This window comes from Pyrus communis, chromosome 1 (genome assembly GCF_963583255.1).
Source record: "Pyrus communis chromosome 1, drPyrComm1.1, whole genome shotgun sequence".
In the NCBI taxonomy this organism is placed as follows: Eukaryota; Viridiplantae; Streptophyta; class Magnoliopsida; order Rosales; family Rosaceae; genus Pyrus; species Pyrus communis.
In genome coordinates this window covers 21445678-21460339 of record NC_084803.1, presented here as the reverse complement: position 1 = coordinate 21460339, position 14662 = coordinate 21445678, and the positions used below count along the sequence as shown (strand labels likewise).

The following is a 14662-nucleotide window of genomic DNA, read 5'->3' as shown; positions in this document are numbered from 1 at the left end:
AACTCATCATCACTCACAGGTTGCCTGGCGAGGGCAACGTTGTTGGCAATCACATTCATGTGATCCAAGTAGTCTGCCACAGAGAGATCACCTTTCTTTGTTTGAGCAATTCATTCCGGAGAAACAAAATTCTATTCTGTGAAGAAGAAGCATACCTCTGCTCAAGAGCTTCACAAGTCACTCGAGCACTTAGCTTGCTAGCCACGACAGATAAAATTGACGCAGTAAGAGAGCCATTGATCCAACTTAGGATCATTTGATCCTGTTGCATCCAGGAGGTATATGCAGGATTAACAGTTGCCACACCAGGCAAGTGCTTAGGGGTACACACGACAGTGCCATCAACATACCCCATTAAATCTCGACTTTTGAGAATATGAAGGATTTAGGCCAACCACAGTGGATAGTTGGTCCTGTCTAGCTTGATGTTGACCACAGTAGTCATGGAGGAAAAGGGATAGGTGGGATTGTTTGAGGGGACGGGAGTGGAAGGTTGAGAGGAAGTACCATTGTTGTCAGCCATTGGAAGTGAGTAAAAAAAAATGATCGTTTGTCGTTAGACAATAGGGCTCAATACCATGTAAAACTTAATAACACAAAGGTTTTAGTTCAGTTGCATACCCATCAATGCATGGGATGCCTGTATTTATAATTATTGACAAATTACAATCAGAGTTTGAACTATCCCTATTTACATGGAAATTCAAAATTCAAAAGATACAATTGAAATCCACAGAGATTACAACCAGTTTTAGTTAGAAGAATAATTCAAAAGGAATTCCTATAAACAAGGAGGTAAGACTCCTAAGCACAGGACGTCTTTAGGAACCGTTGGTCACCACCAAAGGTTGACTTCGTCTAACACTTTTAGGGAGAGCCTACGGAGCATATGCAAGAGTGTCGTTTGCCTCAACCTACATGGAAAATGTTATTAACCCAGAGGGTTGGTCAGTATGGCATCATTCTGGTTCTGGGTAAGTTTTCTCACTCTAATAGTCACCTCCTGAGGAAGTGGCATATTGAACAAATACAACTTCTTTCATTGACCAAGATGGATGGTTGGAAATACAACCACACTAAGCAAGGTTTAAGTAAAACTAAAACGCAGCTAGCTAGCTCCACACAAGTGGTTATTATGGTCACGAGATGTATTTGTTGTAATACGTCTTGTAAATGGAGTGAATAGAACATTTCCATCGTGTTTATTTATGACATGTCACCAAATATTAGGTCAGAAACAGCTAATGTGAGAGAATTAATGAATAGAACTCGAGTGAATAAGATTTCTGGATTGAGTTGGATTAAGTCATAGAAATGTGTAAATGGGAAATCAAGCCTCCTTATGCCATTCTACAGAACTAATCATAGTTTGAAGGACTACTGCCATTGATGAAGTTAATACTTCCGTGATCAACGATTAAGATGTAGCAGTAAAAGGGTGAGCTGAAGCGGCAACTCTCTCCGTCGTCTCATCGTCCAATGTTTATCTATGAATAGGCCAATAAAACTGCACATAATGTAAGACTAATTTCTAACATATTTTTTCCTTTATTTTCGATGCAAACATCTAACATATACTCTTACATTTCTTTCGTCTGGCCATACCACCATAAGATATACATATTTCAAGTTCCTACATCAATGGTTCATGCATTGAGAAAACAGTCCTAAGCCCACAGAAACAATGTTTCAATGACTTTAGGGAAAATACAATTGGATTTCCTCTTATCTATCATTAACAAGAAATAATTTGCAGGTACCAACTGGTTTGTCTCGACTCTTGACAGCAACAAATTTGAAGCATGACATTGCCTTGCTCTCCCACATCATTTTCTGTAACTCACTTAGCAGGAGGAGCTCTATGATAAGCTGGAATAGTAGCAGGAAAGAAGGTTTGTCTTACTCCTTCCGCCTTGATGATGGGGAATATAATACCCAATGCACTCTGGCAAAAGGAAAACGCTATTTGTTAAGAATCAGAGAAACTAATTGAAATCATGTATACTGTATACAATGACGGCCATAAGATCTACTCAGTTAGAAAATTAGGTATCTAGCTCATATGAAGGTTCATATATAAAGCTTCACCTTGAGATGCAAGGTACTTGTAAGAACAAACCAAACGGCTTCACATTGTATACAATTTTTGTTCAAATAATGAAATTTTTTTCTTTGATTAGACGTTATGGCAATTCACAATATCAAATGCGATTCTATTCAATACTATTGTTCTTACTATGCTCTAAAAGTATGAACCACACAAAACATGATTCAATATTCAATGACCATCAAGGAAATTAAGGGGAAAAGAAAAACCTACCAAAAGTAATCTAGCTCCAAGCCACATGCGTTTTAGTGAAGGAAATGGTAGTAGCAAACGACCAACACCATATACCGCCACAGAAAAAAAGTGAAGGACTAAACTTAACGGACGAGGGTTTAGACCAGAAAGCAAAGCCACTGGTCCCGTTGAACAGACACCTCCAAGGCTGAGATAGTCAAAACATGCTTGGCGCATCTCTGTCCTTGCTTCATCAAGGGAGGCAGAGAACACCTTGTATAGGGCACCTGCTAAGGTATTTATTGTAGATGCAACCGGCTGTAAAAACAACATCAAATGTCAGTAGGATGAATAAGTAGTGTGATAATGATCTCTATTACAAGCAATGCAACTATGAAATCAATTGTTATGAAGCCTAACAGGATACAGAACTGAAACAGTTCGATTTCACGTGTTCAGAATTATTCTTTTCCAGAGGAATCATGTTTAAAGTAATCATTCTTACTGTAACCTTCGCAAGGTATAAAAAGATTCTAGGTATTTGCACAGTGATATTAAGCAGTAACACATGAGCAACAGAGCTTACCTTTCGCAAGGTATAAAACGATTCTAGGTATGTGCACAATGAAGCTGCATCATGTAGGTCATGCAATGGCTTAAGAAGATCCCTGAGCACGACAATATCTGACAGTGCCACAGTCATTCCTCCGCCAGTTAAAGGATGACGCATATTGAAAGCATCGCCCAGCAAAAGAGCTCCTGGAGTTGGAAGTGGACTGGCAGGCATGCTTCTGTTTGGCATTGTTCTAATATTTCCTTTATCAATTGCAGCAATGAAGGCATCATAAAGTTCAGGTGGAACCTAAAACAGATATTTTCTTCATTAATTCATAGAAGCAAGAAGCCAACTCAGGCCAAAAAGGAACAAAGAACCTACTGTTAACAAAATAAGACCAACCAAAATGTTTCAATGTTGAAATTAAGAATTCTAGTTTTGAAATTGAAAGTTACCTGTGGAGCCACCACATTCTTCAAATAATTGGCCAACACACCATTGGCAATTGGAGGTACCCTTTGCCCGGGTACATCAACCAAACAACGGACTTCTGTACTGCTGATTTGATAAAACAGGATCGGAGAGGGATCTCCTAGAATAACATGCCCATGATTTGCAAATGGGAGTTTGCAATTTTGCAAGATTAGTCCTACAAAGCAAGAGAGTACTTCTACCTGTGAAAAAAGAAGATTGACATTATCTGTCAATGTAGAAAGTGTAAAGCGAAAAAGTCAATATTAATTCAAGACTGATAAGAGCATATTTATGAGACTTAGTTAGCTTGCTTTCTTGCATTTGCATAGTTAACTTCTATTTATTATAGTGACTTAAGCTATTTTCGTATGTTTGTAGGTCTAAATGGCAAAGTTGGCAAGAAATGGCATTTTGGAGCATTTTAGAGTAGTTTTGGGCTTGGAATGGATAGCATAAGTATGGAGCAAGGTGGATAGATGAATTTGAAGATCAAGAGAGGCTAGGAATGTGCTTAATATCTGGAGAAACAAATTTGGAAGCATTGAAGATGAGGAATCAGCTACAAAGAAAGAACATTATCCAAATTACCTTATCTTATCCAAACCTTATCCAACCTTATCCAACCTTATCTAACCTTATCTTATCTTATCCTAATCCTATCTTACCATATCTCCAGTTGCAAGGGGGATTCCTTATCACATTAAACCACTTCCCATCTGATTTAAGGAGTCCTAAAATCATGCAAACAAGTAACCCTTTCCTCCTAGGAATCTGCCACACCTTTCTCTCCTTTTCCTCTTTGGTTTCTGCCATATAGCTGACCTTTTCCTTATGGATTTGAAGTGTTAAAATCCTTTTCCTAAGCTACTTTTGTGCCGCACCTAAGCCTATAAATATATGTCTATGCTGCATAATTCAATCACCACTATCTACCATCAGATAACCACATCATCCACCATACCTCAAGAGCCTAAATTCAGAAAATCCCATTTGCGCTGCAGCAAAGAAGGAAGAAGGAGCCACCTGGAGCCGTGCTTGCCATTCAAGACGTTGGATTGTTGGAGCGTTTCTAGGTGTATTCTATCTTTGTTTTCAATGTTTAAATTTAATTATCTTTGTTTAATTGCGAACATGAGGAGCTAAACTCGTTTTAGCTAGAGGAGACTTTGAAACCATGATTATATTTGCAACATGAATTGATTACCTCCAGTTGTGATTTCATAAATTGTGAATGCAATTTACTTAACTGTTTGATGAAGAACTTATTCTTGTACGTTGATTAAGGAGGCCTACTTAGTTTGCATGCATGAATTTGATGCTAGAATATAAGGGAGTTTCACCTAATCGTTAGGAACTTATATTCGTAAGTAGTGGAGGTTGCTAGTCACAATCGTGTTAAGTAAATTCCTAGCAGAAGTATCATGATGTTCATAGTTACGAATGCCTTGTCAATGCTTATGATTTTCACAAAGCTTAATGATCTTTGATTGTATCTCTATTATGCTGTTCATGTAGGGAGCTTTTGAAGAATAATTTGGTTGCCGATGCGTATCCCATCCAATTCAATGACTTAAGGAAAATCTGAGGGTTAATTAGTGATGTTCACGATTAATTTGGGGTATTGTCATTCATGGTTTAAACAAAGAATAATTGGAAATCGATTTGTGTTGCATATGTGTCATGTGTGGAGAAGGACCCTCTAGCTAGCTTATCACCCATCCATTCACCCCAATTTCGTGCAACTTAGTTTAATTTACAAACTGTTTGTTTTTACCTTAATTTCGTCCAAAATCCAATCCCCCTTTAATTTAGTGTGTTAGATTAGTTAGAAACGTGTTTAAATCTGTCCAATTTAGTGTTTTGAGTCTTACTAGTCTAAAATTCGTCCAAATAACTCCTTAGAGTCTGTTTTGAGTCTATTTGCTAGTATTGTGATGTTTAGAGTCTGTTTAGTGGGTTTTGAGTTTTTAGTGTCTAGTTGAGTGTTTCTAATTCTAATTTTCTATTATTGAGTCTAGTTTAGTGATTTAGAGTTTAAATTGAGTAGATTAGCATTCCTTCTAATACCTGGTCTAAAACGATCTCTACTTTCATATACTACAATCATAGGGTTTTAATTTGAGTGTTAGAATATTTCACATCAAAGACGATTGGATATAGTTCAATCATAAATCTCGTCAGTACTAATTCAAGACAATCGGATATAATTCAACCATTAATCTTCGTCGCTAGGAGTTGAAAGAATAACTGTATCGGCAGCCTAATTAGACCAAGTAATAGTTCAATTAAGGATTTGAGGAAGCAACTTTACCTGAGGCTTGCAAAGAGTGCGGCGCAGATTTGAGAAGCAACCATCACAAACAATTGTAAGAGGAGCGTAAACTTTAAGTTCTTGACCATCCTTAAGTTTGTATTGAACCCCTTTAATTGTTCCATTTTCTTCAAGCAGGGATGTGACGGTACCTTGCTCCAGTTGTACACTGAAAAGAAAACAAAACACACGAGGATGCATTAGAAAAAGAGGAAGCTTCATTGAAAAAATGCGGATTATTTAACATAAAGTCATGTGTCAAGGAAACGAGCAGGATAACAAAATAAGCATTCAAATGAGAAGGCAAGAAACCTTACTTGGGAAGCTTGGCAACTTTTTCTCTCATCCTCTGTATGAATCGGCCATTGTGGAAACTTCTCCCCGCCACATCGGAGTGGAACTGTTCCAGAGGATAAGTCAGCCGAGTGTTCTTCCCATCCTTAAAAAGAGCGTATCCAACCACTCGCTGAGCATCAATTTCCTCCACACAATCTGAAACCAGTGCTCATTTATGTTGATGTCATGGTAAGATTTCACAACCCAAACCATTGCTAAGAAAAAGCAGAACATTCAACATTCAACATTAAAACCAAAACCAATACTAAGAAATAGTAACTTTGGTTACCTTCAAGTCCCAACTCAATCAATTTCAGGTACCCTCCCGGCTGGAGAAGCTCACCGACAATTCGATCCGGCTCCGTTAGGTCTCTTTCAATCACATGAACACGTCTTCCCTCCTGGGATCAGCAGCAAACGAGGTAAGTTTCTACATTTCTACATAAACACCTTTACAGCTACGGCAATTGAATGGTCGTTAAAGGGCAAAGTAACGATCCTCTTTGTGAGGATGTTGGGATCCTCCGATCGTGTTAGTTCATCGTATATCTTGTGGTCAAAACTCATTGTACATCGTGCAATTGGAAATCATCATAAATTCGGATCATCGTACAACGTGCGACAAAAAATCATCGTAAATTTAGAGAGGATCCTCATTGCAAAGTAACATGTATATAATTTTCAAAATTTGTGAAAAAACAATGATGAAAAAGAGCGGTCCATCCCACGTGTTAGCCGTTGTAATTAAAAAATAATAATGCATTTTTATCTTACAATTTTTATAATAAAAAAAATTAATTTCTTTATTTTATATTGAAAAATATATGTATTCATAATGAACTGTCGATTTGCTCCACACATTTGGGCATGCAAGTATTATTTACTGTACTAAATTATAGAAAGGTGTTGATTTGTTATTTATTTGCAAAATCGATAAAAGAAAAATTAGAAAATGAAAACAAAATACAGGTGCGTCGTCAACTTTTGTGAGTGCATGCCAAGATCGTGACTTTTCAATCTGTTAGTTAAAAGCAATGATATTCATACCATATCTTTGTACCATATTTTTATACTATTTTAGATGATATTTGATGTGGATAGTCACATCATTTGAATTAATCAGATTTTTAAATTTAATTCATTATTTAATAAAATAATAATTAAGAAAAACTAGTTAATTAAATGATGATTGTGGTAACAAGGAGTCTTTCTTATTCATTTTCTTGGGTTTTGCAAATTTTTCAAATGATGTGGCTGTCTACATCAAATGTTATTTAAGATGGTATAAAAATAGAGATAATATAAAAATAGGATATTAATAGCATTACTTGTTAGTTAATAGTAGTATTCGTAACACAAAAACGACCAAAGAAAACTTAATAAGCAAACACCTTCTTGCAAACCAAAAGCAAGTTTTCTCAATCTGACACGTTACTCTACCCACATTCACAAATAGACAAACAAAGCTGAATTTCCAATAAATAAATAAAACAATAAAAATTCAAATTTTGCTTTCTCGTTTTTTTTTTCTTTTCTTTTGTTTACCTTAGCGAGGGTAAGGGCGAGAGCACCGCCAGCAACGCCCGCACCGACAACGATGACGTCGGTGCCAGAGCCATGAACTGGCGAGACTTCTCCGTCATCGAAGCAGTTGATACTTTTTTCTGGAACGTTCGTCGTATTATTGTTGTTTTGAGCCTTGCTCTTGGCTTTGCTGTAATTACGGCGTCGGAGAACAGACAGAACGAGGAAACCTAAGAGGGAGGCGAAGAAGGTCAAGAGAACGTACGGATCAACAGCCACCATTCCCGCCATTTTAGAAGAAAACCCAGGTGACGAAAAGGAACGCCCAGATGAGAAAGAAGAAGGCCCAGATGGAGAAAAAGAAGAAGAAGAAGAAGAAGACAAGCCAGATGAACAAATGCAGGAGTGGGGTGCAACTAGTAGTTTTGGGTGTTCTTGTGGTGGGTGTGGTGGTTGGTTTAGAATTATGGGAGGAGAGAGAGAATGGAGGGGGATGAGAGTTGTGGTTATCGAGGTGAAAGGTGAGAATGGTTCTGTTGCTGCTTCTGTGAATTCGAAATAATTGTTGTGGCTGAGGATGGAGAAGGGATGTGGGCGTGGGGGGAGGTGTTTGTTGGACCATTTTTGGGTTGGTTGGGGAATTGAAGGCTCATTTGTTTCGTATGTGATTATTGATAGTGTCGTACTCATTTGGATTTGATTATGATACTTCCAATTAGACATTTAACTTCATAAAGTGTTGCCAGCTTCTACGACTCTAGACTACATAGGAGGAAGACTTGTATGGAACGAATTCACAATTTAGTTAAATAATGCATTATTATACTTCGATTTTTTTCACATAGCAATGTACTAGTGAAATGCTATAATAACTCTATTTACGTAAGTTACTCTCTTAAATGAATGAAGTTTTTAGACTTCTATTACTTACCTTTCGGGAAAACCTTAGAAGAGAAAGACTTGTCCATTAAGAAAAATGAAATATTAGTTGTAGAAGTTCGTAGTACATACCAATTTTTGCTCAATGGAATATGGATAAAAAAAAAATGAAATATTAGTTGTAGAAGTTCGTAGTACTAATTTGTTGTGTAGATGACGCTTTACTGCGGTGGTTATTAGCAATTATGTTTATATATTATGTTCCGGATTCGATCTTTATTGATTTTCTCTTCCTCTAACAACTAATATCTAACTCACTAATGTGGATGCAAATTTCTTCCTCATTGTTCTTGGACAAAATTGCACTTACAAAACAAATAACACCTTAGGTCAAGGCCAAGAGCCTCACACGCCCACGATGAATGGGGGAGGGGGGGTTTGGCTGAAGAACCTCCGATGCCAAAGTTAGAATTTTGATGGAAAAGTGTTTGGAGAATTTAGAGAATTTAGCAAGAGAATTGGAATTGAGTTTTGGAGAGAATGAGAGTGTTTATATAGCAGTGTGGCCGGCCACCTTGGGAGGAGATGGACCGGCCACTTGGATGGATTTGTGGGTCAAGTTCATGATTTGTGTTTAATTAGCAAATTAATTGAATAATTAATCAATTAATTAGCTAATTAATATAATAAAAAAGGAATGATTTAGGGGTTACCTTGTGGAGAAGATATAATGAGGGATGGATGAAATAGGTTATAAATAAATACCTATTTGGGCACTTTTGACTTGATTGAGGGATGATCGTCCACTGGTCTTGCGTAGGAATTCCGATGTGCCTCGAAGGTCATTTTGACCTTTTAACATCCACGTGTCGCCTCTTGATTATTTTTGGCTCCACAAATGCCCCCACTCTTGTTAGGCTGATTGTAGAAAAGGACAATAGGTGCAGAGATTTCCTTGTTTTGAGAAACATAGGATTTTTTCCTATTTTGATGTAGATTCCCTCTTTAATAGGAAAGTAGATCCTTCTAGGAAAGGGAAATAAATTTCTCTCAAAACCTATTTAAGTCCACCTTAAGTGGATTATTAAATCAGCTTTGTGGAGCGATTTATTCTACTCTACAAGAGAGAAAAAGCTTAGAGGTTATTTGTTCCCCATCCTTTAGCAATCTTCTACATCTTGCTCGTGCAAAGGATCATCTTTCATTGTGTGCTTCATCTTCACACCACTCCTAGGTAAGAAAAATATAATTTTCTTGTCTTCTTAAATTTTTGGGAGCCTCGGGGCTTGAAACTTGGCTCAACTAGGGTCAAGGAGGTGTGAGAGGCTGACTTGGGAAGCCACGACAAGGTGGTGTCGTGTGTGGCTTTGACTGGTTTGGGCATTGGGTTCCTACGCCTTGGGCCTTCATCATCATATATTTGTTTTTTAGGCTTGAGCCCATGTCCGAGTGAGGGGAAAGAGAGAGGCTGAGAGCTCTCTTGGGCCTTGGGGCCTGTTATGCTATGCCCCTTTTTTATTTCTTTCTTTTTTTTTTTTTTTTTTTTTTTTTTGGGCAGCCCTCTAACGAATCCCTCTTGTATCTTTGTAGAATTTTTTCAAGCATGTCTTCCTCGAACCACAAGGATGACGATGGTGTGCCACAATTGTACCATCAAGGCAGGTTTTTGAGCAAGGTTGGTTACTTCAAGGCTGCTCACTTCAAGATTAGCTTCGATGACTTGTTTACAGACTTCCTCGAGGCATATTGGCACGCCATTCCGTTGGGAGTGCGTGTGAAGTATGTTAAGGATGGTAGCAGCCGTGACCCATGTGATGGGGCTTAGAGAGCCATCAAGTTCCACCCCTACTCTTTTATGTTGGGGTTTACTTTTCCTATACCGCCTTTTTTTCAAGAAGTGCTTTGTTCCATGAGATGCGTCCCTACCCATTGTTCTCCGAATGCGATCCGTGTGATGGTGGGATTCCACAATCTAAGCCAATTCTTTGACTTAGATCTAACCGTCAACGAATTTTGGTACTTCTTTGACATAGGTCACATTGAGGGAGTTGGGCAGCTACGATTTGGCCATAGGCTTTTTGATAACTCGAGCTAGGGAGATCATGACTGGGCCAAGGAGACTTTGGAGATAAGTAGAGAATGGGAGTCTGATTCTTCCCCTGAGCTGCATGTTCTAACGGTCTTCATATCCTGTAAGTAAGCTGCTTTATCTCTCGACTACTTTGTATTTATGCTAAGCTGCTCTTTAATTTTCTGATTGTCTTCCACTGCTTTTGTAGATTCGAAATTCAGCTCCACTCCTAAGATTTCTATAGATATGAAGAAAGTGCATGTTGCTTTGGGTATTCCCTCCGAGTACCGTGAGTGGCGTTGGCTGCTAAGCCCTCTCCGTTAGGAAAAATGTGGACTGCCCCCGATAGAGGAGATAAAATGAATCAAGGCTAAGGCATTGGCTCGTCCTATCACTGTGGTGGAGCCTGCTATACATGAAGGTGGAAAAAAAGGTATTCCCCATGTGCTCAAGAAACACTTGCTGAGGAAAAGTCGAAGACTTCTTTCGTTGCTCGCGGGGGTTCACTGGCCGCTCAAGAGGCACATGCTGAGAAGAAGCTCAAGATTTCTTTCGCTGCTCGCTAGGATTCATTGGTTGCTCCTAAACTTGTGATTGACGTGACTTCCTCAAAGGGCGAAAAAGAGAAGGTTGTTAGATCTGTGCTGGTGGTGCCTATCGTTCTGAAGGCTACTAGTTTGATTGATGATAGGATTGCCCAGTGTAGAAGTTCCTCCGTGCCTTCAGTGCCGAAGTTTATGCCAAAGCGTCTACTTGGAGCTAAGTCTGGTTCACCTTTAGAGAGGCTTGCTACTATAAATAGTGAAAAGGTGCCCCTACCTGCTAAAGTAGGGCCAAAATCTGTTCCTTCTGCTGCTGAGACCGACTCGTCTGCTGAGAAGAAAAAAACCGCTCGTGTAGGTAGTCTTAAGAAATCCACCAAGTTTGTTTTTGGGGGAGCTGCTATGATTTGTGCGCTTTTGAAACCATATCTACTCGAAGACATTGATGTATGTGCCGAGTTCGTGGATGATGTCAACTGAGTTGTTGGCCCAAGTTCCTTTGCAAAGCATACGACCGAGTATAGGAGGACAACTCTGCTAGCCTTGATACAGAGAATGACGATTCTGGTAGCCGAGTCTATGCTTCTTAATCAAGAGGATACCAAGGCTGCTAAGGAGGTGGCAAGAACTATGGCTGCCGAAGCTTACTCTTTGGCCGAGAAGGTCAAGAAATTGGAATCTGAGCTTGCTGCTTTAAAGGGGTCTAATATCTCTGCCCCCACTTCTCTGCAGCTTGAGACCTCTCGCCAAGAGATCGTACATTTGAAGACCAAGCTTGACGCGATCCACATAAAGTATGAAAGTGCAGAGAAAGAGATTGAGTGTTACATACCTCATATTCAAGATCTTGAACGTGTCATTTCTGAATTCCACTTCGCTGCTTATGCGTAGGATGAAGAACTGATCGCTGCTTACAACCAAGTGATCCACTTCAAGAAGCTTGTTGATAGGCTTGAGCCTCAAGTGTTGGAACTCCAAGTTGCTTTGAGGATCAACAACAATCTGAAGAGAGAAATGGAGAAGTTGCAGCGGGTTCTTTATTGTCTGCTCGAGGAAAATGAGTAGTTAAAGGGTGAGAAGGCTGGGTTCAAGACTGCGCTTACTTAGAGTCAAGCTGACTTCTACAAGTTAGGTTATGTAGATTATCTCTTTGGGCGGCCATCTGACTTTGAGTTTTCTGGTAAAGACTTCGAGACCTTTTCTATCTTTCCAGAATACTTGCTTGCCTTTACTTTTGAGTCTTCTATTGGTGAGGTAGCCAGATACTACAGCTGCTAAGGGCGTCACCGCTATTGAAGGTGTGGTGACTGAGTAGTTATAGGAAGTCCAAGCTGCTGAAGAGTAGTTATCTAGGTAGCCCTTAAGATTTTCTTTGTTTCCCTTGTTGCTTTTGCTTTGTTTGAATTCATTTGGTCTCTGCCAGTTGTTTATTAATTTTAGTAGAAATTTTAATAAACTTGTGTCCTTATCTTTTCTCCATATTCGCTTCTTTTGTTCATGCCCTAACCTATAGACTTTATAGACCAATGGTAGGCGTGCTGCTTTTCTATAAGTATATATGCCTGCATAGTCTATGCAGCCATCAGTGTTGGTGTAAAACTTTGCAATGTTGTTAGCCATAGGGTTGGCAGTCGGATACCTTACTTACAGAAGCAGACAAGTCTGCGTAACCACTAGGTTGTTAACCTTGGCTTTCTTCAATTCAGTACGTTGTGTAGCAAGTACCACAACACTTTTAGAACTTGGTGTAGGTTGTTCCGCACTTAGCAGTGGTGAAGCTTATCGACTACGTAGCATGTCGGCAGTGGATAAGGCTTCGTATATGCACGCTAGCTTGTTTAACCTTTCATAAGAATGTGCAGTTGTATAAGTCTAGCGCGGCTTTACTGCTCAAAGGGCAAGCCATAGGCAGCTTCCGAAAATCAAAGGCTACCTGATAGGGATTTTTACCACCTTCAAAAGTAGGGATAAAAACACACTTAAAAATACTTGCAAGAGAACAAGGTAGTTGTAGTATAAACGGCTCAAGCAAGGTCGTTTTCCGTAGGGATTGAATGAATAATTTATGCAAAACCAAATTCTTAGCTAATTATTTGAAAACAAAGATTGGAAAAAAGTTGATTTTATGACCTAGAATATTAAAAACAAATTTTAAATTAAAACAAATATATAACTTGACAAAGTAAAGAAAAACAAAAGAAAATAGTTTTGAAAACCAATTTGTAAAAACCTAGGGTTCCGTCGTCCCCTTAACAATCCTATGTAGATTTACCAATTACTTATGAATTACACATGCAACTTTGAAGGTTAGGTTTTCCTTATGCATATTATACTTGTGGCATTCAAGCTAGAATGTATATCAAACATGCAATCCATATGTGGCATTCAGATCAAATATAAATATGCATGACCATTACGCTTTGTGAAAACCCTTTGAAAAACCATGCAACCCCTAAGACGTGACATTCACCTAGGTGAAATTACAACTATCAATCACAAGAAGCAATACTCAATTCCCCAGTGGCATTCCGACCGAATTGCATCCAATTACTTATCTAAACATCATAATGGTAGCTAAGCATTAAGATATAAAGACAGTCTAAAGCACATTGATTAATAATTCAAAGTATGCATGCATAATATCATAAGTAATTAAATAAAGACTACATATTCATGCTAAGGCTCAAGGCATCGCCCTAGCAAACGAAAATTAGCTACTAGCAACCATAAAACAAAAGGAATTTATTGAAATAGAAAAAGGATAGAAAACACCTTGAAAATACAAAGCATCAAAGCCTAGCTAAATTCTCCACGTACGTTCCCCCCAATGTTGTGTAAAAAACCCTAATGGCTAACAAGCCTTATTTATACTACTAGAAAATAAAACCCTACCTTGAAAAGGTCTTAGAATAAAACTAGGAAACATAATTAAATCATAAAACAGAAAATGAAAGGTTTCCTATTTGAACTAGAATTCGGAGTTCTCAGAAAATCACACTTTTGACTGACCAAATCAACTCCGATTTGGTCCCAAAAGGTCTATTTTGAAAGCTGAAGACGTCCCCTACAAATCCTTAGAAGGAATCTTCCTCAAAATATGCCATCTTGACCACCAAAATACCTAAAACGTCCAAAAATGTCAATCTAGGAAAGCTGCGCACTGGGCCTTAATTTCATCGCCACAGTCAAACGGCCTGGTAGAAAAATCTGAAATTTTGATACAAACATTTTGAAAGGCACACAAACATCCTCCAATTCGAATCACTCCAAAATTCATCCGTTTGGTCACTTTTTTCTTCAGAGGAAGTCGAATGTCCTACATTGAAAATATAATCCAAAGTATCAAAATTCTACTAAAATAACCAATAAATTAGTACTAAGATTAGGGTAAAATATATAATATAATATGGACTCATCACTACCTTAATGCACTTGGTAGAACCTTTAGGTTTCCAGGGCAGCCGTTCATGGGGCGTACTGCATAATATGCCCCCTCCATCTCTAAGGCCCAATTCTTCGCGGATTAGGCCAAGAGACCCAAAATCCTTCAGTTAGCTAAGCTTTGAAAAAGACCATTGTGGTTATTTCTAGGAATCCCAGCACAAGCCATTGTGTATCAAGTTATACTAGGGCAGCCAGGCTCATCCACATCTGGATATTCGAAGTGTATAATTTATATTCCCGCTTT

The 14662-nt window shown here is 38.5% G+C and overlaps 1 protein-coding gene across 1 annotated transcript; it reads right to left on the bottom strand.

The window, feature by feature from the left end:
* Positions 1-1549: 1549 nt before the first annotated feature.
* LOC137711479 (squalene epoxidase 3-like) lies at positions 1550-7994 on the bottom strand. Its single transcript, XM_068450728.1, has 8 exons — positions 7504-7994; positions 6248-6359; positions 5940-6114; positions 5623-5791; positions 3293-3511; positions 2868-3143; positions 2321-2599; positions 1550-1945 (listed from the first exon to the last, which is right to left on the bottom strand). The coding sequence occupies exons 1-8, from the start codon at positions 7771-7773 to the stop codon at positions 1841-1843; spliced, it is 1605 nt and encodes a 534-aa protein (XP_068306829.1). The 5' UTR covers positions 7774-7994; the 3' UTR covers positions 1550-1840.
* Between the last annotated feature and the right edge of the window lie 6668 nt (positions 7995-14662).